Raw genomic sequence first — 24,954 nt, forward strand, 5'->3', positions numbered from 1 at the left:
ACTTTCTACAGTGTGTGATTTTTCATCTCAATCAACTTTGTTTTACTTCCAGTGTTGTGCTGTGTCCTTCCACATGGCCTATATGTATGGTATCCCTAAACCATTTTAAGGAAACTCTGAGTCATTCACTCAGAAATGAATTTATTCATCCAATTATTCACCCAGTGCCTGCTCTGTGCCAGGAATTGGGGATAAAATAGAATAAGCTTATAAAGACTGAAATATCAGATAATGAGATCGTGCCAATTACTAACTCGGACCCAGTTTTAGGCTTGCTGAAGGGGATTAGGGCAGTATCTGTGCCAGCTTTTCACTGTTTATAGTTGAGATGGTGGGATACATTCTCTTTATGGGAAAGACATGATTTGATCTGCTAATGCACACTTACAACAACATGAGATTTTACAAAGCCCTATAGATACTGTATTCGTTTTTAAAAAGAAACCAATCTTTCACCTTTTCCCAGGAAGAGTAGGCCAAGTGTATAATATAAAGCATATTCATTGGACAGTATCCAGCTTTTTGTTATTAAATAGCACTTATTATTTCCTGATTATAAAAGCCACATATCTTTTTAAGAGAATGCTATATTTCCATCGTTTTTAGGTATGGAATAATTCCCAATGTTTATGGCTTCGTAAATGAAGTTCTGATAAATATTGATTGGCATGAATCTTTGTTATTCACTTAGCTTCTTACTTTGTGAGGCTAGCAACTGGAAAATGAAATAAATGGACTGGTCAAAGAGTGTAGGATATTTCTTGGCCCATGGCGTGCACTTGCACATTCCTTTGGGAAAAGACTGTATCACTTCATGCTGATCTCCAGTATAGGTTATCTTGTTGCAGCCTAGAGCTGAATTCTCTTAAATGGGTGAAAAGGCGTTCCTATTTTCCTAGCACTGGAGTTGATGGGGTCCCAAACTTCTGCTCCTACTTGGGACTGAATTCTGTTGCATGGAAGAACATTTTTTTTGCAGCTGAAAAGACAAAGTGAAAATTGCAGTCCTTTTATTTTGGCGTCCTCTTCAAATTAAGCTTAATTTGATAAGGTTTTCATATAAGGAGAATATATGGTCTGCCTGGGAGCAAACCATATTGCAGGAAGGCCACCCACTCTTCTAGGACCACCTTACTTGGAGTGGCCACTCCCACCTCCAATGTGATACACTCTTCTTTCTTAAACTCTTTGCTTGCAACAACAAAAAGAATCATCAAAAGATTTAAAACAAAACTCAGTACTCCAATCGGTGTTTTTTTTTTTTTTTTTTTTTTAGAAATTAAAAGGCATTGTATCTTCTGTTAAATATTTATGTAGGAGGCCATTGATGTCTTCATTTAAATCTGTCTTTTGAGATGCAAATTAGACACAGTTAGGGAGGTGGGGAGGTGCAGATGCTTTCCCAGGAAAGTGCTCAAGTATGACTTTCCTAATGAACAGGCATCTTATTGTTTTTCTCTGGAAAGCCTGCGTGTACAATTCTCTAAATGGAATTTTTATTTGACTTTATAAAATTCTGAAATAGCCTCTCGGGATATTTAGGGGTTTCACATAAAGATGCTTTATAAAGAGTTTATCATCTAAAAAATTGCAGTTATGTAGTTCAATTAAATGTATTTGTTAAGCAAACTCAAGGATGTGTTGTCTGTCTTATGATGAAATAAATTATTGTGTAGGATGCAGGTTTTGCATGTTGAGACTTGTATAGTGAGTCTCTTTAATATTATGCTCATTAAAAGTACTCATGCATGTCTATTTTTAAAGATATCAGGTATTTGCTGTGTTTATTTTTGTTTTTGCCTCCCCAGAGTCCCCTGGAATTATGGCATCATGTCCTTTCAGAAAATATTCTTTTATTTTTTTATATCCGAGACCTTGAGTATTTAATTTTCTTTTCAGTAAAGCTGTCGTTGTAATCTGCAATTAAAAAAAAAAAACTAATAAAACAAATCCTCATTTCACAATTTAAACCTTATTGAGTCTAATTCACCAGCACTGCACGTTTATTATTCTCCTGCAGTTTGACGTGCCTCCAGTTGTAATTGTGTTGACCCTTCAATGCATTAAATCTCCCCAGTGCTTATCAAACTGGGCGAGATAAGTCTACAATTCGGAACTTCATTAAATATCTCATTTATATTACACAGATGATAGCTTCTAACAGAAATAAGAATTTGTTCCAGTGGAGAAGCCACGGTTGTAGTTTCCTCTGTGTTTGGAACGTGCACTGTTCGCTTTGCTGTGCTGGAACCCCTGCCTCCATGCCGCCCCCACTACCTAAGTCCTCCCTGCCTCTGGCTGTAGGCCTTTGCCAAAGCATCAGGTGTGGTTAACCTTGGAGCCCCCATTGGGAGGATTTGTATTTATATGTTCTGTTCACTATTGTTTCATGGCCTTACTAGCATAGATTTCTCTTTCCTATTATTTTTATGAAATTCATAACTTATAAGGCACAACTGTTATGCCACTCACTGTTTTAATTCTCAGTGATGGGAATCAACCTATATTCTCCACTTATCTAGCAGATTGTATGTTTGTGAAATAGGCATCTTTGCCTGCTTCATTAGAATACTTAATCTTTACTTCTGTATTGTCAATATCCTATATAGCTTTTTTTTTTTTGGTTTTTAAGTCTTTATTGAATTTGTGACAGTTTTACTTCTGTTTTATGTTTTGGCTTTTTTTGGCCATGAGGCACGTGGGATCTTAGTTCCCCAACCAGGGATTGAACCCACACCTCCTGCATTGGAAGGCAAAATCTTAACCACTGGGCCACCAGGAAGGTCCCTATCCTATATGGTTTATTTTCTCTCATACTTAGGATTACAATGAGAGAATAGAATTTGTTTCTAATTTCAGCAGAAAAAACGGAGGCTCAGGGTGTTGTTGAAGACACCTGAGCTAACAAGTGGCCTTTAGGTCTTAGAGTGTAGGTGGTCATTCTCCCCTGCACACACACCATGGTGTGCTAATGGTTAGCTGTATTTACACACTCTAAACGTAAAAAGCAGAGTTAAATTTCAGCTTCCATTTTGGTAATGATAAAGCATGTGTTGCACAGAGCAGCATGTCATAAAAAGTTCTGAATTAAACCATAACTTAAATTGACTTCAACAGATACTTAACCATCAAACTGAAAAAATAAGCAACAAGATAAGTTTGGAAAAAAGCCCTTAATATACATATTTTTCCTCCAGTGCTTGAAATCTGACAGAACTTCATGGGAGGCACAGTGTAAAGTGGCACAGAAAGTTGGTCATTAGGCAGAGCTGTCATCACAAATTATTTTGGTACAGGGTGAAAAGTTCTAGTTCATTTGGTACTCAGTTGGATGCAGGCCTTGGGCAAGTTGTTATAATTCCCCCATGCTGCTCCTGGGCCTCCACTTCTGATTTTGCCTTTCTCCATCTTTCTCTGCAGCTGAAGTCACCTGGGAGCCCCTCTGGACCCGAGCTGCCCATTGAAACAGTGTTGGATGATAGAGAACGAAGGATTTCCCACTCCCTCTACAGCGGGCTCGAGGGTCTTGATGAATCACCCACAAGAAACGCTGCGCTCAGTAGGATAATGGGTGAGTCAGGTACAACCCTGTTGGTCCCATCTTATGTTTATGCTTTTACTGGTTCACAGAGAGGTTATTAATGTAATATTAATGTAAAGGAGTCCCATGTTTTCAAGAGGAAAAGGAGCAGGTTCGTTATAATTATTCAGGAAGTGTTAATGCCAAGAGAGGCAATCGATACATTGATTTTGTTAAGTGAGGTTTAGATCCTATAACACGTGGGAAAGGAGAAAAAGAAGGGGATCACACAGAAGTGCTTTCCAGTGATCAAGATATTCTTAGTGTGTCTGAGATGTTAAATGAAGCTGTGTTTTGGGCTTTTTTTTTTAATCAAAATTTAGAGGTTTATGGCAAGATTTCAAAGTCATATTTTTATAATAGCACCCTTTACAGGGAGAGGAAAAAATACATAGATATGTGTATATGAAATATTCACATTTTGTGGTTGTTATGGACTAAAGTGTTACCCTGTTGTAATTGCATCTCGACTTTTTCAAAGGCTTCATTTGAAAATCCTGAAACCAGTGTTTTGCGTCCTTTGTTTGCATTCAGCACCATTCTGTCTGTGTGGCCCCCAGTGGGTAATGAGGTTATTAGCACTTGCTCTGCAGCCGTTCAGCTCTCTGCTAACAGATCCGGTTAATAAAGACTTGCTCTGCCACCAGAGTGGTTGGATTTACTGAGTTGCTCATCTTGGGATTAGCTTGTGAGAGTTGTCAAATTTAAAATGTAAGAAGCTGTTTTGATTAAAATAGCACGTGACCTAAAATGCTTTGATTGCTGGTGTGTTTTGCAAGCCTCTAATATGAAGTACAAGCCTAAATTTAACTCCATTCTCAGCACATTTACTGGAGATTGAATACAATCCATGTCTCCATTAGGAAGCTTCATTGGGACAGGAATTTGTTTTCTTCATCAGTGTATGTTTATGGAAAGCCTGCTGTTGGCAAGACACTGTATTTACTTTTGCTGTAGATGCAAAGAGGAGAGAGAAACAGTCTGCCTTCAAAGAACTTTCTACCAGGCATGATCGGAAAAATATATGAACATGACTAGTAGAATTTTCTGTTGTTCTTCCTCTAATCCTTCTAGCTTTCTTATTTGGACATACTGCTAAATTCCCCATTTCTTATTTTATTACACGTAGAATAAAGACATGCCAGCGCTCTGGTTTAATTTTGTCAACATTTTTGTTTGATCTTCTTGGTGTGGTGTGAGCAGGGGAAGAATGCTGAAGGTATTGCATACCTGTCAGATGACAGGCATTGCACATGGTGTGTTAGATTAACCTTCATTTATTAATAATCACTCTCCTCACTGCTGTGAGGTTTTCCCTACTTTTCCAGTTTTGGTGTGTCAGTTGATCTTCATTAAACGCTTTTTTTATTGTTGAAAATTCAGACCTCTTAAGAGAGAAAGAGAGTATATGTGTCCCTGGATCTGTATGCATACAAAGTGATTTGCTGTAATTTCCCCTTTATTATAGGAACATAGGACTTGCCATACTGAATCAGACCATTGGTCCACCAGTTCCTGTAACCTGCATCCTGCCTCCAATCCCTGATGCTTCAGAGGAAGGCGAAAAACTAAAACTAAAAAACAAACCAAAAGCCCCCAATTCACCTAGTGACCTTTGGAAATGCTGTATATATGGGTTGAGGATTCCTTCTTTTTCTTTGGTCTTGTGCCCTGCTTTTGTTAGTAATGACCTCATTAGCCCTAAGTTTGCTTTAGAGTTGGCATTGTTTTCCTTTCCCTCTGCTGGAGATGTAATGGACTTTAAAATTCCAGATGCTTCTGCTGGGTAGTAACTTCCCTTTCAGCTCTGTGCTTTGTAATGTATTGTGGGTTCTGTTCTGGGCTGGGGGTGACAGACTCCTTCTCTGGAAGGCCAAACTGATATTGTATGATTTGGATATTTTAAGACATTTTTTTACAAGTTGTGCTAGAAACTAGGAGTCTCATATATTTTACTCTGAGAAATGTATGTGCTGAATTTGAGTTTTTATCTTGAGTTTTAAAAATTTGAGAATTCTTTAGTCTTGTCAGTCCCTATTTCAGCATCATTGACCCTAAGAAACAAACAGTATTCATAATGTCACTTCCCACTTAGAGTTAGAAATCTTGCAAAAAATAGTGTCTTACAAAAAGATACCAAAGCAAGGTACCAAATATAAGAAATTAAAGCACTGAATTTCAGTTAAGCTAAACTCAATAGCACCCTCATTTACTAATGGGCGCCGTATCTGGGTGCATGAAAATTTCTCAGACAGATCTTGTTTGGGTAGTGGTTGTCTTCTATCCGTTTAACCCCTGTTTGGACACCAGTGGAGGTGGTGGTATCTGCTTCATGATCTGCTATGATTCAGATAGAACTTTGTGTTGAAATTCCAGATGACTACATTAAGAAATGATTAATTTCATGTGGACAGGGTAAATTTTCACATAGAATATTCCTCCTGTGCAACTCTAGGTCCAAAAGGAGCTTTGAAGCTGACTCATTTCTATGGGAACATAACTCAGGAGAGAAGCTTCCAAAAAATAGACCAAAAAAAGGAGAGATTCTAGTTGGGAACATGTCAGATGTCACCAGCCACACTTTCGCACTTAAATAAAAGAGCTAAGCCCCAAGATCCCATGATGATTTTAGTTTTATTTTGTTCTTGGCTATTTCCTCTTTCTAAAAATAGCCCTCTCTGGGGATTAGTGGGATCACACAGTAAGTGTTAGTGACATTTAACCTTTATTAACATCCATTTTTAAGTATCCACATTTTCAAGCACCTGGCATTACACAGTCTGCAGAATCTTCCGTTCTGGCCAACACTGTGATTTAAATCAAAGAAGTTGTTTCAGAGGAAACCACCTTACAAACCATTTGCCCCCGCCTGCTTAACATCTGTGCAGGGGAATTTTGGATTAAAGAAATTGACAGGTCTGAAGCCCCAGAATTCCGTGTTTCTGAACCAAAATTATGATGTATATTTTTCTGAGTCATGAATCCCATGTTATTGAAACCTGATTCATCTCCTTAGCTTTTGGTGAGGTCAGCCAGACTTGCAAACAAAGACAAGAGTTCTCCAGGTATCTTCTGTATTGGCTGACTCTCCACTCCCATGGATTTTCAAGGAGTGGTCTTGGACACTCATCAAAGAGAGATCTGTATGGAGTCTACGTAGGATTTCTTCCTTTTAAAAGCCTTGAAAGTATTTTACAGATCCTCAACTGTCTTAGCTGCTACTACTACTACTACTACTACTAACAATAGCAGTAAGAGGTGCAGCTAATTTCACCAACATGTGCACTTCATAGGACACCATCACAAGCTGACCTTTGGGAGCATGGAGCCTTAACATGTTTTCCAACATTTTTTATCTGAAGAATTTTTCTGTTTAAAGCACAACTGAAATCTGTTGACTCCATTTTCAAATGTAATTCAGTAGTTTTTATATTCATATACTTGTGGTGAGTTTAAAAAATAATTTTGTTCAGAGTAGTTTGAACTTGTTAGAAATTAAACATAGAGAAATGGAACATTAATGTTTTTTATTGTGAGTCAAATCACTGGCAAAGTTTTCATTGGTTTCTAGTGTCATGCATGGTGCTGCCTTCTATGTAAATGTACCGATGAATAAATGTTTGGTAAAGTCATCCTGTATCGCATTGTTTCACTCTGCTACAGTTTAAATCTTAGCTTGTTTTTTAACTAGTTGTGGAAAGAGGAAAGTTCATTCACTGAAAACCAGATCAAAGGCTTCTGAAGTCAGCCCTCGAAGGGTTCACATTCAGGATGTGCCACGTACCTGCAGACTAGGTGGAGTTTGGTAGAATATGTAGTTTGACAACTTATTTATTACCCCCAATATGTTCCTGAAGTTGGATCCCAAAACAATATTCCTGACAAGTTTGTTATTGCTGCAAAGTGGAAAATTGATGGAAAAATATGTATTTTCAAGACTTGAAATATTAGCCTCCAGAATCGCGGGTGAGAGAAAAAAAAGCTGAGTCCTTGTTTTGCTGTTAATAGGGACATTTTGTCCTGTTTATTGAAGTATAAAATTTTGGATCACTTAAGGAACAATATTTCTACTCAAAACAACATGGAAAAGGACTGTCACATGCAGAACCATTCTGTATTTCATATTGCTTGCTAGATTGCCTCTCAGAATATATTGCATACAAGTTCTCATTTTTATGTTTAGAAATTAGTTTGCTATTATTACACCATAATAGTTTCTTCCAATAAATTTTGCCTGTGTGAGGACATGACATTTAATGCTGTGACATGTCAGTGGTGTGCTATTAGGGATAACTTGTGTTTTTTCATTGTCTACATGTATTTTGGAGGGGAAGTATGTCTTGAGTAGGAAATATTTCTTTGGGTAATAGTGCTGCCATGTCCAACCTTATTTATGAATGATATTTTATTGAATAGATTTCTGTCTTTCTGTACTAATATCCTAAAACTGGAGTGGGCATAAATGAGTCATTTGAATTCAGGAAAAGGAAACAGTGAAGTATTAAATTTGACTCCCATTTTTATTATGAACATTCATAAAAAGTTGCTAGTTTTTACAGTTTGTCAAAATGGATGTATTTCAAATCAGAATCGAGTATTTTTCTTGATAATTTGCTGAGGAGAGATTTCAGTGAACATATAGTATTTCTGTAATAGAGTAGTTGGTGCTAAGTAATGAATTCATTGGAAATTTCTAGCAATTGTGCTTTGGGTTGTTCTGAAAAACTCTCTATCAACTTCGTGTTTCTCCTTTGTTTAAATGTCTAGAACAATAATATATATTTAAAATCCTTTAAGTCTATATGTATGCCATTCTCTAATTTCCAAAATGGTGTTAAAACAAAAATTATTATGTACACACTCTTATGAATGTTTAAAAATGAGATCTTAAGACAGATATTAAAGTGTCATGAACTGTGGTCACATTGCAGTTGTGCTGTTTTTAAAAGTAATTTATCATAGAGGACAAGGACACCCTTTTAGAACAGTGATAGGATTTGGAGAGGGCAGCAGTCCTGTTTATTTGCATAGGAACCAGGAGAGCTGATTTCACAGATGTGGATGTTGGACTTGCAATGAGCGTGTTTCCATCCTCCTGTAAGGTGAGAGGCAGTGTGTCCATTTTCCTTGCTCTGTTGGAAGAGCCAGACCAGCGTGACCGCATCACACTGTGATGAATGTATCTCTGAGGACAGCCTTTCTCAAGATATTCATGTGAACTGAAGCCTCGCCCATGAGTTTTGCTCAGAGGAAATACAGCACAAGGTTTGGGGAGGAAGCCAGAAGAGCTGTGGGTGTCTTGGGGCAGGAAGATGGCAGCATTTGGACCCCAGCTTTATCTATAAGGATTCAGGCCCTTGAATTATAATTTTATCCTAAGAAAGATAAACACCTCTCATGCGGATCCGTGAACTTGAGCAGATTTTCCTGAAAGAAACTGATCAATGTGGACATTTCTGGGTCTTTTCTTACCAAGAACACCATATCCTAATTGAATAAATCAGAATTCACAAGCTCCTGTGTCTTGGCTTGAAAGACCTCACGGCAATGAGATCCTAGTCTTTTAAGATCACTCCTGCTGTCTCTGAAGTGTCACCTGCGTGCACTGTGGGCTTTTCTCCCTCGTGCATTTAAAGATGCTATTGCTGATGTCTGTAATGAATGTCATCATTTCTTCTAGCAGAATAAATCACAGTCATCATTCAAAACCCCTCTCAGGTGTTGACTTTGCTATGATTTCCAGCATCCTCTGCCTTCAGCTACCAGCACTAGTGAATGCCAGGGCACTTGTGGGACATCAGTCACAGCACCAGTCAATTAACACTGTATCTGGTCTGTCTCCTTCTTCAGGCTGTGAGCCATTGAGAAACAGAGATTGTCTTTCTTACAGATCTTCTAGGTGGTAGGTGCCCAGTAAATGATTGATGTAAGTCTGCAGGGCTTCCCTCCAAATTTCCTGGTAAAAATTTTCAAACAACTTTAACGACTTAGAATCCATGTGGCATTTTCATGTTAGAAGTCTTTCTAGAGATCAACTCTGGCCTTAGGAAGCATAAAACCAGAGACATGGAATACCACACCCAGAGCTGCATAGCATCAGAAGAAGGAATAGACTGGAGGTCTCCAATGGACATTCATTTATGAAAAATAAATTTTCTTAATTCTGTTTTGTTCTACCAGGTTGAGACATTTTGGAAATTCATACTTTTTCTGATGTAGCAAAGTATTAACATTAATGCATCTCACCCTTAGATGGATGTCTAGAATGTCTCTTTTGTTTTTCCATTGGACAGGTAAATACCAGCTGTCCCCCACGGTGAATATGCCCCAGGATGACACTGTCATTATTGAGGATGACAGGTTGCCAGTGCTTCCGCCACATCTCTCTGACCAGTCATCTTCCAGCTCCCATGATGATGTAGGATTTGTGACGACAGACGCTGGCACATGGGCCAAGGTTGGCATCAGCGACTCTGCAGACTGGTAAGAGCACTCCAGGGCTGGAAAACACTGGGTAATTGCAGTCACACTTGATTTTATGTTTAAATATTCTGTCATTGAGCTCAGTGAAATGGGTGTCTTTTATAGCTAAGTTCTGTTCTCATGATTTTAATGCTCATAATTATCACTCTGAACAAAAGATTTCCCTCAACCTCATAAACCTGCCCAATTGTGGTAGCCTTTCCAGGTCTATGGTTAGGAATTGAACAAAACCAACAAGAAAACTCTCACTAACTCCGAAACCCCACACATTTGTTAAGTTTCACTTTTAATTATTTTGTACCAAGTTGTTTCAGTTGTGTCCGACTCTGCGCAACCCAATGAACCATAGGCCGCCAGGCTCCTCCATCCGTGGGGTTCTCCAGGCAAGAATACAGGAGTGGGTTGCCATGCCCTCCTCCAGGGGATCTTCTCAATGCAGGGACTGAAGCTGTATCTCTTATGTCTCCTGCATTGGTAGTCACCTTCTATACCACTAGCGCCTCCTGGGAAGCCCTTTAATTATTTTAGATCTGTGTTAATTTGATGAATTGTTTTTCTATTCGAGAAATAAATTCTAAGCAAATCCCTAATGGTGACTGAGAATTTGTAACAGCTAGATGACTTTGGCCAGATGAATAGTTGTTATGTTTTGGGAGTAGAGAAGAGGCTTTTACAGGTTTTCTTTTTAGAGTGTTGTGACTGTTCTAGTCTTTGTACTTACTTCTATCATTATTATTATTATTATTTTGGCTTCATGATGCTGCATGTGGGATCTTAGTTCCTCAGCCAAGGATCAAACCTGCGCCTCCTGTATCCACTGGACCACCAGGGAAATCCCTATACTTGTCTAACATCATGACTTCTGAGGCAGTCGAATCCTATTTTTTCTCCTCTATCCCTTAAAATAGACAAAAGTATTTGATATTATTGAGTCAGTGGGCAGCACAGAAATGAGGATGTGCCTAGTAATTATATACATCAATTACATGCCTAGTAATTATATACATCAATAAGCAAAAGGACCATCCCTCCTAGGGATGACCATGGAAGGCTTTAGTGACAATTAACACAAACCATGTGAAGCATTATAGCCGAATTTTCTTACTGCCCTTTCTCTGGGGTCTTTTATGAATCTGTCAGCAAAATGATATTTCATTGTTGTGGCTTTGAGCTACACTCAAGTCCACGTGATAATAGCTTATCTTTGAATGAGTTTTTTGGTTCAGCATAGAGAAAGAACTGCCATATAAAGGAGAAACCCACCACTTGAAATCCTCAGATGCTGTCACATTTACTGCTGCATTTTATGTCTTTTTCTGAATGTGAAAGTGATGACAAAGTAAGGATTAAATATTTGTAATATTCATCATAGGTACAAAAGCCTTTAAGTCGACACTGTGATGAGGAATTATGAAGGCAGTCATAGGAATAGATCTGTTTGGGGCCTTAAGAAGCTCTGTACTGGTGAAAATAAATGAATAACGAACAGGGCCGGAGTGTGGCATTAATATCCCTAAGGGGATTCATAAAATGGTGAGGACTTGTATGATTTTGCTGTGGGGAATGTGCAGGAGTTGGAAAAGAATATGAATGAAGGGTTATCCAAACAAGAATGGCAGCTGTTCTGAATCACAGCAGAAAATGTAAGCTTTTCCAGTCTGACAATATCTCCCTAATCCTTGATGAAAATGTTATGAAAACAAAAGGGCAATAAGGCAGGATTAATAACTGGAATTTTAATAACGCTGGGGGGGCGACCAGGATATGGTTACATTCTTTAAAGAATCAGCTGTCAGTCCTGCAGACAAAGTTGCGAAGTATGCTAGTGTATTGTTTCCTGAGTCTGAAATTAGTTTACTAGGTATATTGATAGGGCAGAATTAATTATGTTATGGTTTAAGAATATTTAGTTATTTTAAGATGCTTATTAACTCACAGACTTATTTGACATATTCAATTGTGTATGTTTACAGTTCGCTGCACAATTGTGGAAGGTTAAATATGTCAAATGGCTAAACTTTGCATTTCTTCACTGACAGAATATCCTTTTATTCAATCCATGAATTGATTTAGGAAACATAACAGACAATGTTTGTAAGGTGAAAAAGGCAAAAACAGCATATTCTAATATTAGTGACAATGTAATTTCAGAGGACAGAAAATTAGTTTAAAAAATACAGCAATATGTAGTTTTCAGTAACAATAATTTGCACACCTTTGAAAAACCATTAACCAATAATTTCTATTAAAAATATATTGCAGATTTGCTTTGTATGCAAATTTGATGCCTACTTGGAGTTCAGGTTTAGTGTATTTCACATGATATGGAAAAGGGTTAATGAGTATATGCAAAATGGTTAGAGAGACCAACTTCCAGTATTTAAAGGAATTACTCTTTCTTTGCTGTTGCAAAATTAGATCATAGTTTTAATGATATGGGTTTTAAATTTTCACTTCTAGGGCTGTGTTTCTGAATTGGGGTGTATGTACCCTGAAAATTATAAGCATAGTATGGTAAGCTAAGCATAATACACACACACATATATTTATATAAATAATATATGCTAGAGCTGTGCATATGTATGTGTATATATATACACACACATATGTCCAAGCAGAGTAGGATGTGAAGGGGCATCTGAGGCTTCAAGATGAACATGACCCTGCTTCTTCCTGGAACATCATATTTACTCAAAGTTTTATAGGAGAAATATGACACATTAAAAATGAAAAGATTTTCTGTAGGATGCAAAAAAATAACATGAATTAGAATATAACAGAAGTTGTTTTTGCTTTGGACTGAACACCTAGTCACTGTGGGATGCTCTTTGCTCGGTCTCTGGGTTAGAAGAAGGGTGGGCAAGCTAGGTGCCCAGGGTAGTATTTGATGTAAGGTCTCACTCAGATGTGGCCCCTGAACTTGCTGGACCCTGAGATTAGATCTGCCTTATATCCTGAGTTCAGGCACCTGTCTTGCCTCCTCCTTGGACCCTGTTCTCTATGTGGTGGAAAAGATGAAGAAGGATTTTTCAGTTCCTTTTTAAGGCTTGGGTTGGTTTTTAAAGACCCTATTTCTGTTATCATAATTTGCATTACATCGATAATTTGAGTTAGCAAGTATTGTTTGGGTGATAATAACTCATCTTGTATAGCTGTTTGCAGTTGACAGAGGGCTTTCCCCTTGGGTGCTTGAATTATCTTAGTGGCCCTGATTGGCCCTTACTGGTGAGTGGGGCCATTTTTCTCTTCCTGGAGCCAATGAAGACATAGGGACCCAAAGCATTCAAGCCACGTCATCCGATGGGAATCACTACCTTGATGTCTTTCTTGTCATAATTTTTGGTTTAGGTCATTTCATGCACCATGAATTGCAGCTAAATTTCTGCTGTGTATCCAAACCAAATCAGTACCTTTTTATTAATATGCCTGGTCTTTCTCATAGGGCCAATATGGGATTAGAGAAGCTGGTTTCCACGGAGGCATAAGGAGGGCTTGTATAGTGGAAGGTGACATGGTGGAGGGCCACCACATTCTATGGCGCCCAGTGAGCTGTGGAGGGACGTTCTCCTACCTGACCACATATGCAAGGTGCTCCACCCTCAGATGGGAGAGCTCTCTATTTATTCAGTGTGCTCAGCATAGACAAAAACCAGTTCATTCTGGCAGCTTGGCTCACAACCCCTGGTGGTGCTTCTGAAACTGTTCCCAGGGTTCTACAAGGAGGACCGGTTCCCCTGCCACTGACATCACAAAGACACCTGATACTGTATCCTGTCACCACTGATCTGCCCTGTGCTTCATCTTCTCTGCTGGAGCTACTGTGTTGGTGTCACATGAATCCAGTGCCATCCAGCCTTAATCCTGAACTGCAGTTCACTCTCCTACCCATCCCCAATGCCTGCTTCTTGCTTCTGCTTTGGTATTTTTCTTAGGGAATAGAGATCTTTTCTTATTTATTACCTTGACTTTGGTATCCAGCACAATGTCTCCATCTGAATAGGTTCTAATTATGATTTGTTGAGTTGATTTCTTCTCTGTTGCTTAAGTGTTGCAGTGAGACTACATCCTCATAAAACAGCATGCCAAACTGTGCTCTAGAGTCGGACCTGGTGGTTTACCCAGTCTATAAATAATATTTTGCGTCTGCTAATCCCAAACTCCCAGTCTACCCTTCCTCCATCTCTTCTCCCCCTTGCCAACCGCAAATCCACAGAACAAACCCTTTTTAAAACTTCTATTCAATTGCAATACAGGTAGTCACTTATTTGTTGCCAGTATTTGTATTAATATATGAAGGTTTTCCTCAAATATTCAGTCTTTCTCACATGGAGAAAGAATTGCTCTAAGTGTAAATTAATGTCATGTTTTTCTATCGTCTCCTACACAACCACAGTTTTTCTGATGGACTATATTTGTACTCTTTAGTTTAAATATTTCTGAGGAACACACACACACACACACACACACACACACATTCATACACACAGGTGTGGATAAACTTTGCTGAATGGCATGTCTCCTATTTTCAGTAAATGTTTTTGTTTCTCTTTCCTCTTCACGCCAGCTCTTTGAGTCCCGACGTTGATCCAGTTCTTGCTTTTCAACGAGAAGGATTTGGACGTCAGAGTATGTCAGAAAAACGCACAAAGCAATTTTCAGATGCCAGTCAGTTGGATTTCGTTAAAACGCGAAAATCAAAAAGCATGGATTTAGGTAGTGAGTACAATCTCCATGAATCTTTATCTAAATAAGGTTTAGATGCTTTCGGATGAGAACTGATGGTCCCAAACACATGTCTGTTTACTGTGAGCAATAAAGAAAATAAATGTGAAATGAGGCAATTTGGCAAAAATTAGTTTTTCTCGAAGTTTGAGATAACTACATTTCTCCTAAGTGGCATGTTTACATCATGTGCAATATGTTAATATATATGTTTTCTGATGAGAAAAGAAACAAACACATGTGCATATCATGCTCTGTTCATGTATCTTTATTTGAAAAAATGAAATGTTTTAACACGTTAGCTGTTTAAAACCAATTTCATTGGTCTTACGATTTGGTTGGTTGTGGGGATTCTTGAACTAGAAGAAAAAGTTTTGGAGAGAAACCATTATCTCAATCCATGTCTAGAGTTTGGTTACTTCGTGATATTTTCCTTCCATCACTGTCCTTTAAGGTTTATTTAATGAAAACTCTTCTGTGTTAATAATTAAGGCCTTTAATTGGAATCATAATTTGAGAGCATATTTATTGTAGAAAGTGTTTGGAAGCAAATGAGAGAAGGAAAATAATCCTAGTTGTTCAATCACATACCAATCAGGTAGTGTCTCGTTTTAAATCCAAATCCACAGAAAACCAAAACAAACAAAAAAAAGTAATTAATTAATTAATTATATCCATGCACTGATTGAATGATTAGAAAACCCTTTCTTAATCAACTGTAACGTATTTACGCTGTTGTCTGGTGGCTGTTTTTACTTTGAGACTAAAAGCATTAATTTATCCCATGCATAAACGGAAATTGGGCGATGACTTGCCTGGCTAATGATGATATGCTAACATATCAGTAACACACGTGTCATGAAATGAGATGACTGGCATTGCATGGAGACACGGCTTTTCCCCCTTTTTTGATTATGTTTGCTTGATGTTTCATATTATTTGCATGAAATATTATTTAAGAATTATCACCTAACTGGAAAGATCTGGGAATGGTTGAAGCATGTTGGGCTGTGGGACTAACTGGGCTAACCATTATACATTTACCTTTTAACAGTAGCTGACGAGACTAAACTCAATACAGTGGATGACCAGAAAACAGGTAAGAATGGACATTTAGACTGTTGCCATAGAAACTGTGGTCCAAGGAGTTTATCATAATTATAGAGCTGCCAATCATATGGCTGTAAACATAAATATTCCAGGCTGCCATGGATGTTTTCATTGTAGGAAATCAAATTGTACAAGGAAAGGAAAGTTTTCTTCGAGCAGAAATTTATCAATGTAGTATATACTAAGTGGAAATATAATTTAGTGCTTCAGGAATGCTAACACAGCCCAGATTCTCTTAATTATATTTGTGTAGGAATGTTTTGTCACGGTTAAGAAAAAATCAAAATCCTGAAAGCATGATCTCTTAGGGTTGATTCTTTAAGTTTTGAAGTCATCTATCTGATGCTTAGCTTAACATCCAAAAAAATGATTGTCAAAAGGTGATTTTGGTTAGGAGGATAACAGCATATATATAAATATTTTCACTGAAGGACAGTGTTCAATATAGCTCTCATTAGTCGCTCAGAAAACCTTAGTTCTTTTTCTAACGCAGCCTTTAGTTCCTTGTTAACATAGCATTGAATTAGGCTATATATTGCATCTGTATGTTAACTTTGTGAACGTGCTTGAAAAGCTTTTTGTTTTTGTTTTTAACTATTTAGGACTTGCTGCTAAAATGCTACCTAAATCCTTCTGTATAAATAATGGATTATGTTGACCTGGGTTTTACATCATAGATTTTACCTTACATGTTATCTTACGACAGTAATCAGAGGAAAATCTTTATGTGTAATTAAAGTCATGTGCTTTGTACAGCTCAGCATTTTGATTTATTATTATAGGTTTGGAATAGAGTTTTAATTATTGTAGATCCAGTACGATGTAGTTACACCACTTAGTGCTAATTAGCTTCAATTCACCTTTTTCACCTGCAATAGTAATTAGTTTTAGGCTTCTTAGAAAGTGTGTATCCCATATACATATGTAAAGATAACTGTGGACATGCCTAGAGTTTTCACATTCTGTAAAGATAGATTGTAAAAACTGCATCCAGTAAATCACTGGATTAACTGTAGTGCAAGGCAATTAACAATAGCCTCAGCCCTTATTAAGGAGTTATTTCTTTTATCAAACATAAAATTCATTGGAATTCTGGAGCAGGGCTAAAGAAAAACATTATTTGATAGTTTACATATGTAAATTAGTAATTAGTTTTTGGAGTTAATAGTATTCAGTGCTTTTCAAGAAGTAACCCTTGTCCAATTTAATGTTTATAAAAACCAAATTGAGTTGCTCAGGTTAAAGAACATGATTTTATATAATATGCCAATTGGTAGAGTGAAAAAAATTGTTAATTTAACCAAATCACTGTTACTAACAGGAAAAGAACAATTTATTGTGATTAAGAAATAATAATAATATCCAGATGTCAACTGAAAACATTAAATACCTTTTATGGTGAGTAGGCAGATTTTATCATCTAATTGAATCATCTGCTTTTATAGTGTTTAAAATGATAGTTAGAGCCTAGATAAAAAGAGCATTTTAAAAATACTACGTGCAGTCTGTTTTACTGAATTAAACTGGAAAAACTTAGGACCAAAATTATGACATAGAGGTAGAAGTATTTGCTGGTCTATTGATTTTAAATCTACAATGAATAAAATATCTCCACTGGATTCTTCCCACCCTCCAGTATTAGACAGTGAACAGATTTTATTATTTTCCTTTCTTCACTTCACTTGCATTGCTAAGATTATCATGATTTTACAGTTTAGTCCAAAGGTTTTTAGTAGAGTCACAGTGGCATTTTAGTGTAGATTGTCTGTCTAGCCATAAGCCTTTCATAATGAAAATTGAATTCCATTTCCCTTTGCCCTTGCAAAAGACATCCTCTTCTTTTTTTCTGGCAAGAGAGGTATTAGTAGATAAGAGTAGAAAAAGAGACCTAAAGAAAATAGTATGATTATGATTTCCCCTTTTATTCTTGGATTTAGGAATCCTGTATGATAGTTTGAGAGTAAATTTATTTTCTACAGGAAAAGAGAGAATGGGAATAAGAGAATTGGGTTTCTAACAATTTAATCTTTGAATATAAAAATAAATGAAGCATCCTAATGACTTAATGGATTTACATTAAGAGCTTCAAAATATTATTTAAAAATTAAAGGCATTGATATTGTGTGTATGTAAATAAAACTAACCTTTTGCCTATACCTTGTATAGGGAAAGACATTTTCAACTTTTATAAGTTTATGATGTTATAAATCTCAGTGACCATCATTTAGCAATCTTACTAATACATTAACTAACTCTTTTGTTAAAGTGTCTTTGATGAATATACCACCTTACATGAATGAAATCTATGTTTTAGATCAGGAATCAGCAAGCTCTTTCTGTAAAGAACCAGGGAGTAAATATTGTAGATCTTTCAAACCAGACAGCCTTTGGAACAATTGCTTAATTCTGAATGTGAAGGCAGCCATGGAGAATATGGAAACAAATGGACCCATGGCTGTGTTCTAGTAAAAATTTCCAGATTTGACCCATATTTTGCTGATCCCTGTTATAGATACACAAATAATAGATGTTATGAAAAATTTCAACTATGTATAAATAGAGAGACTGTAATTTATTAATCTCTTATACCCAATACTCACCATATTTAATTATCAACATTTTGCCAGAATGTTATACTATGGTGTTAAGAATTAGACAAAAGCGTAGTTAGGTAAGCTTCCAGTGATTCCTACATTATAATCTATTGCTTATTTTGTTACAGTTTCACTATTTTTTTATCCTAGATTTGCTTTGTGTTTATGTTTCTTCATAAATACATATATACAGATATAAATGTATCAATATTTATATGTATGTAGTATGTATATGTACATTTATTTGAATACTCATGCCATTTCTGAAATTAACTGTTAAAGTTTTTAGGGTGCTGAGTATATTAAATCAAATCTCAGCTAACTTTTTATATATAAATTATGTTTTAATGCTAATCTTTACTGGGAGCATATATACATATGTATCTTTATTGGAGATGGAAACATAGATGCTGCTGCTGGTGCTAAGTCGCTTCAGTCGTGTCCAACTCTGTGCGACCCCATAGACGGCAGCCCACCAGGCTCCCCCGTCCCTGGGATTCTCCAGGCAAGAACACTGGAGTGGGTTGCCATTTCCTTCTCCAATGCATGAAAGTGGAAAAATAAAGTGAAGTCGCTCAGTCGTGTCCGACTCCTAGAGACCCCATGGACTGCAGCCCACCAGGCCCCTCCGTCCATGGGATTTTCCAGGCAAGAGTACTGGAGAGGGGTGCCATCGCCTTCTCCGAAACATAGATATATGTGTGTATATATATATAAACACACACATACATACATATGTCCTTTATGAATCCAAGAAAACACCAAATGTTTGCCATATAAATGTTTATAGGACCTAAATGTAGCAAGTAAGTTATGAAAATTAATAGGCATGATTTATTCAGGAAAAGATCTTCCCAATGTTAATTCTTGAAAATGTGAAGGTAAATGTCCCTGCCCAGAAATCATCTTTTCCCATTCTCTTTGATTCTTTAATCTCTTACTTTTTCTTTAGCTTTTTGGAACAAAATCATTTTCCTTCCTGTGACATGACTTTTATGGATATTTAAAACATGAACTTGTCAAACATTATAGTGCTATCAAGAGAAAAAGTAAGATTGATCATCCTGGCAAGAAATATTCCTTGTGAATTTTTGTCATGAAATAATCAAATATAGACAAACCTGCATGGAGAAAGTTAAATAAATCATCTTTTTCTCTCAAGCACTCTAATTTATGGAGTATTTTTTCTTCATTAGAATCATCTGTCTGCCTTTCTGCCTATGTTACATTTTTAACATACTTGTTCTAACTTAAAACTGCTACCCCATTGTGAAGATTATGTGAAAGTTGTCATGTAAATGAATTTTAAAAAGATAATTCTTGTTTTGACTCTCCCAATTTCTATTCTGTTTTGTACTCTGAGCCATGGAACGACCATCTCAGAACTATTTGACTTCTATGCGAAAACATATCAAGGTTACTCCTTAATTATTGATCCACATATGGGCTGATGGCCCCATGTAGAGATAAGATATCCAATCTCACCTCTTCTACCCCCTGCCTTTTTTTTTTTTTTTTTTTCTTCTTTGTACCTGTCTTGTTAACAGTGTAAGTGAAGAACTAGTTCTGTAACCTGGATTGCCCAACTGGTGGTTGCAGGTATTTCAGTCATCTCGAGGCTAAACTCATCTATTTGAGTGCCAGGTCAGGCAATCATTGATGAAGTTGTCTTACCTGGTTAAAGAAATCCATTTAGATTGCCTTCTAAAGCTGGGTTACAATCTTAGTCTTGCTAGATCCTCAAGTCACCAAGCCACGATTTTAGTGCTCTGAATTCTTCTCTACTGAAAATTTCATGGTAATTGTGATGTCTTCTTCCTTCTGTTCATCACCTGTTTCTCTCTGCTGACCTGGAGGCATAAGTCCTCACCTACAGCTCTGGCATCTTTCCTCCTTTACTTCTCTCTCTCTCGATGGTCCTTATGTAGTTTACTTCTATTCACATCTTGTATTGCTCTTCCCAGAGAACCACCATTTTCCAGAAATAGGCTTCTACCTGGTGCTAGGGCGCCCTGTTGGCGACATGTGGTGTCTTGTGCTTTTCTCACTTGCTGAGTTGTCTGAACCTGTGCCATATGAGGACAACTTGCTGAAACTTACTGAGACGAAAGTTTCACTTCCATTGTAAATAACTGTAAACTGCTAAAAAGTGTTTTAAGCTAAGTCACAAAGTGTACTCTTGGTTGCTTCCCTTAGCCATTTCATCATCCTGCTTTGCAGAATGATTTTCTGCGTTATTCTGGTTTTTTAGATTATTAACATAACTTGAAGCAAATGATTTGACAAAGATTTTATCTGTTGAGCTAAAAATGAAAACTATTAGCTTAAAATTGTCTCCTAATGAGAATAGAGAAAATAGACCAAATTTAATGCCCATTTGGGAAAAGTTAAAATTAGTTACTGTCACTTTACTTTTTATATCTTGCTACCCACATTCCAGAAGTAGACACTGAACAAATAATTTGTCCCTGATATTTTCTACAATTCATAGATATTCAGCCATGTAATTTTCACCACTCATTCTAACATTTTGTTTTTGCCAACTTCCAAGGTTCCCCCAGCAGAGATGTGGGGCCTTCCCTGGGTCTGAAGAAGTCGAGCTCTTTAGAGAGTCTGCAGACAGCAGTTGCCGAGGTGACTTTGAATGGGGACATTCCTTTCCATCGCCCTAGGCCACGGATAATCCGAGGAAGGGGATGCAATGAGAGCTTCAGAGCTGCCATTGACAAGTCCTATGACAAACCTGCAGTGGACGATGATGACGAAGGCATGGAGACGTGTAAGTGTACAGCATCCGAAGGAACAGCCATGACAAGCATCTCTATAGTGAAGCAGTTCTTAAAGTGTGCTTCAGGGAACCCTCGGGGACCTCAGCATCCCTTCAGAGGGATCTAGGAGGTCTAAACTATTTTCATAATACAAAGAAGATGTTATTTACCATTTTTACTCTTATTTTCTCACAAATGTACAGTGGTTTGTCTAGAGGCAACATATCATGTGATATTGCAAGAGATTAAATGCAAAGCAGATAGAAGAATCTTTTCAACTAGATATTAAAGAGATTTTCCATTCTTCTCAATAATTGTTTTTGGAAAATACAGATTTCTTTCTTTTTTTTTTTTAAATGTGATTTCAGCTAATATGAAATCTATAATTTTTTAAAAAGTAATTTGTATTTTTAAACTTTCTCAGTGTTAGTTCAGTAAATATTGATAGATAAATTCCACAGAAAAATTTCGAGCCCTTAATAAATTTTAGGAGTATAAAGGTATCCTGAGACCAAAATATTTGAAAACCACTGCTGTCCAGTATATCTGTAATATATCTCAAATGAATATGTGTAATCATCTGTGATTTTGATAACATATTTTTGTTTTGTTTTTATGAATTACTCTTTCCTTGAACTAGGCTAGTAAGATATATTTATGTATATGTATTTCCAAATTGCCAAACATTTTAAGCCAAGATTATTGAAAGTTAAAGGTTACTGTGAATGAGCAATGTGTTTTCCATAGTATTGATATATTGAGAAAAAAGTAACATTTATAAATATATATAAATGTATGCTTCAGGGAGTTGTTGAAGTTAAACATTTATAAATGAATATAAAAATACCCATTCAGTTTAAACATAAGAAGGAAACTCAGCATTGTATTTATTTAGAAGAGAATGGACTTGAGTTCTAATAGAAAACACTGCTGATTCGCTTATATTGTTCGTAACTACTGATTCATATTTTAGTTTTTTAACTTAAAGTAACTCTACCCAGCTAACCATTGTAAGAAACACTGTTGGGAAAAGAAAGAAGAAAGAAAGAAAGGATAAAGAAAAGCAGGAGACACCCACCCCTACCCAAAATTAAAGCAGAGATCATTTAGGTGAATTATAAACGACGACAGTGTACCTTTTGGGGGACCACTTCCATCACACATGCCTAAGGAAGACTGTGGTGGGGAAGGAGAGTTTCAAATGGAAATCAGATTCTGAGGAGATGCAAAGCAAAATTATATCATCTTTGCCTGTCACATATAGTGTGTTTGGAAAGATGAATATTTCTGCTACAATGTAACATGCAAAGCAAAACTTAGTAGAGGAGCGCTGCATCCCCCCAGCCCCCGCCTAATTCTTAGTTTAAATCTGGACAGCTTCTCACTCCAGCCAGCCAGTGATTTCAAATATATGCAGCCCATTCTTGCCAGATGAAGAACATATTTCCTATTTTTGCTGCCAAGCCTGGTCTCCAGGCTCCTGAGTCATATGAGCTTCCAACCCTCTCGGGTTTTTCCTGGCGTCTCAGGGGCTCCTTGCCAGTCTCACCCAGTGTTACTTGCGTTGCCTTTCTAGGGTGGGGACCCTCTATCACTTAGAGATCTTGCCTCTGTCCTGGGTGCACATTTAATAAGAGAGCCAGTGCTCTGGCACCTCAGTATTTGTTTTTTTTTTTTTAACAAATACAGTTTTGGCTCCTGAGCTTTTTTTCCTGTCCTAGTTCACATGTTATTTAAATTCCTTCATAGAATGCAATTTTCTCACATACACCACGTATTTCAAATGCAGCAGGGGATGGAATAGCGATCAGTACCAGGCATGTTCTTAATTCTGTAGCCTCTAGAGCTTCCCACCGTGTGAATGTCTAAATTTGTCTCTGACATAAACTTAGCTTCCGGTTTTAACTGGAAATAACCAATTTAAGTATTTCATATTAAAACTTTTGTACTCAACTATCATCAAGACAAAACCAAGTGAGTAGATGAACTACAATGTGTGAACCGGAGGGGAAGTTCTAGATAAGAACTGGGAGACACACCCTGACTCGTGCACCTGCAACCACAAAGTGCTGGCTTTCCACAGAGTCCTGACTTGACGATATTTTCTCCCAGAACAGTCTGGTGAACTTGGTATGGCCAGAGAGAGGCCACTGTTGTGTATTTCAAATGTCTGCAGTGCGGGTTGTCACAACTATACGACTAAAGTGATCTGAGCACTGGCCTGGAGTCCCTCCACATTCTTCTCACCCATTTGGAATTTGGGTCAAGTTGCTTAAAATTCTTCTTTAATTCCTTCAGTTGTGAAACCAAAGCTTTGGATGCCGAGGCCATTAATGCTCAGATTGTCTCAGTGTCTAGTGAGGAGGCTCGGCTCGGTGGTTTGCGGGAGTTGGGACATTCGTGGGAGGCTGAGCGGGTGGTCTCTATCAAGGCCACCGGATCCCCCCGCACCCACTGTCACTGCAACAGTCTTGGAGATTTATTTATTCCCATGAGGCTTATGGGATCTTAGTTCCCCAGCAAGGATTGAACCCGGGCCCTTGGCAGTAAAAACACAAAGTCCTAATCACTGGACCACCAGGGAACTCCTTGTTGTGGGGTTTTTAAATCACTCTTCATACTTTATGATTCTTTGTCAATTGTAAGTTTAAAAAAGGGAAGTCCACAGTTTGCCAGAGAAAGTTGGAAAAGCTCTGCTTCCGTTTCTGAGTTGCTTTCCAGTTTTAACTTCCCACGACTCTGTCCTCCTTCACTTACCCACCGACCTCAGTCCTGCATTCCTGCTTCGCTCACCATCTGTAAAATCCACAAGGAAAGATGCTACCATGATTTATTCCTGCGTGACCAGGCTCAGAGCTCGGCCAGGTGTCGGAGTCAGTGACTGTCACATCAGTGAATGGGCTCCTGCTTGACTAGCACCACTGCGTGCGTGAGAGACACACACCCAGATGCAGCGTGCGACGGCAGCAGCGCGTGGGGTGGCACTGACGTTTGACTCCTCCCGCTTGTGTCCCACTCTGGACCTGGGCGTCCGAGACCTCCGCGCCTCAGCAAACTCTTTGGTCTTCTCTAAGAAAAGATCTGTCAAGGCTGGTGTTACTGCTGGTGGTTATGAGACTGTCGACTCTCCTTATGGCTAGGTACAGGTGTGAGAAAGGAGTCTGGCTCCCTCTTCTAGTTGCCTAAACCCCACCCTTTGCAGAGCAGATTCTGGAGGCGCGTTCTGCACACGCTCTTTCTCTGTCTGCATTCGTGTCTATGCTCATGCCCTCACTGTGCAGCCCTACCCTGCATCCTTACTATGTGGACGCTGTCACTGGCCGCATGTCTGAGCTCCGATGGCTTCGTGCTTTGTGGGACCCTGTGGCTGAGGTCCCTTCTTGTACAGAGGTGGGCCTCAGGGGCCAGTTATGGCCGCCACGTCACTGTTGTGCAGTGCTCTGAGAGAGGACCCTGTCCGAGCTGACGGTCTCTGTTAGACGGCCATCCTGTGAGGATGCCGTCTGTACACCCTGGAAGCATGGGTGGAGGGGTGGGGGCGGGCATAACCTGTCCCGCCCAGCCTGTGTCTGTCCCATGCAGTCCTTTCCCTCTTTACAGGCGGAAGTCACACACGTGGAGGGCGAACTTGATTGTTCTTGTCAGCTGGGTCAAGCTCCTCCCCGGTGACGCTCTTTCAGGCTTGGAGCAGGCTTGC

The 24,954-nt window shown here is 38.1% G+C and overlaps 1 protein-coding gene across 19 annotated transcripts in view; it reads left to right on the forward strand.

Moving 5' to 3' along the window:
* PARD3 (par-3 family cell polarity regulator) overlaps positions 1–24,954 on the forward strand; it is a 597,553-nt gene that overhangs the window by 361,618 nt on the left and 210,981 nt on the right. For 10 of the 19 annotated variants that reach the window (XM_059892900.1, XM_010811174.3, XM_010811183.4 and 7 more), the window contains 5 exons: positions 3,421–3,571; positions 9,874–10,063; positions 14,628–14,779; positions 15,840–15,884; positions 21,041–21,268. In XM_059892900.1, the coding sequence (XP_059748883.1) occupies positions 3,421–3,571; positions 9,874–10,063; positions 14,628–14,779; positions 15,840–15,884; positions 21,041–21,268 (766 nt within the window). The remainder of the gene's footprint in view (positions 1–3,420; positions 3,572–9,873; positions 10,064–14,627; positions 14,780–15,839; positions 15,885–21,040; positions 21,269–24,954) is intronic. The other 9 variants (XM_010811182.4, XM_025000924.2, XM_025000925.2 and 6 more) reach the window with 4 other exon arrangements.

Source organism: Bos taurus, chromosome 13, assembly GCF_002263795.3.
Source record: "Bos taurus isolate L1 Dominette 01449 registration number 42190680 breed Hereford chromosome 13, ARS-UCD2.0, whole genome shotgun sequence".
Taxonomy (NCBI): Eukaryota; Metazoa; Chordata; class Mammalia; order Artiodactyla; family Bovidae; genus Bos; species Bos taurus.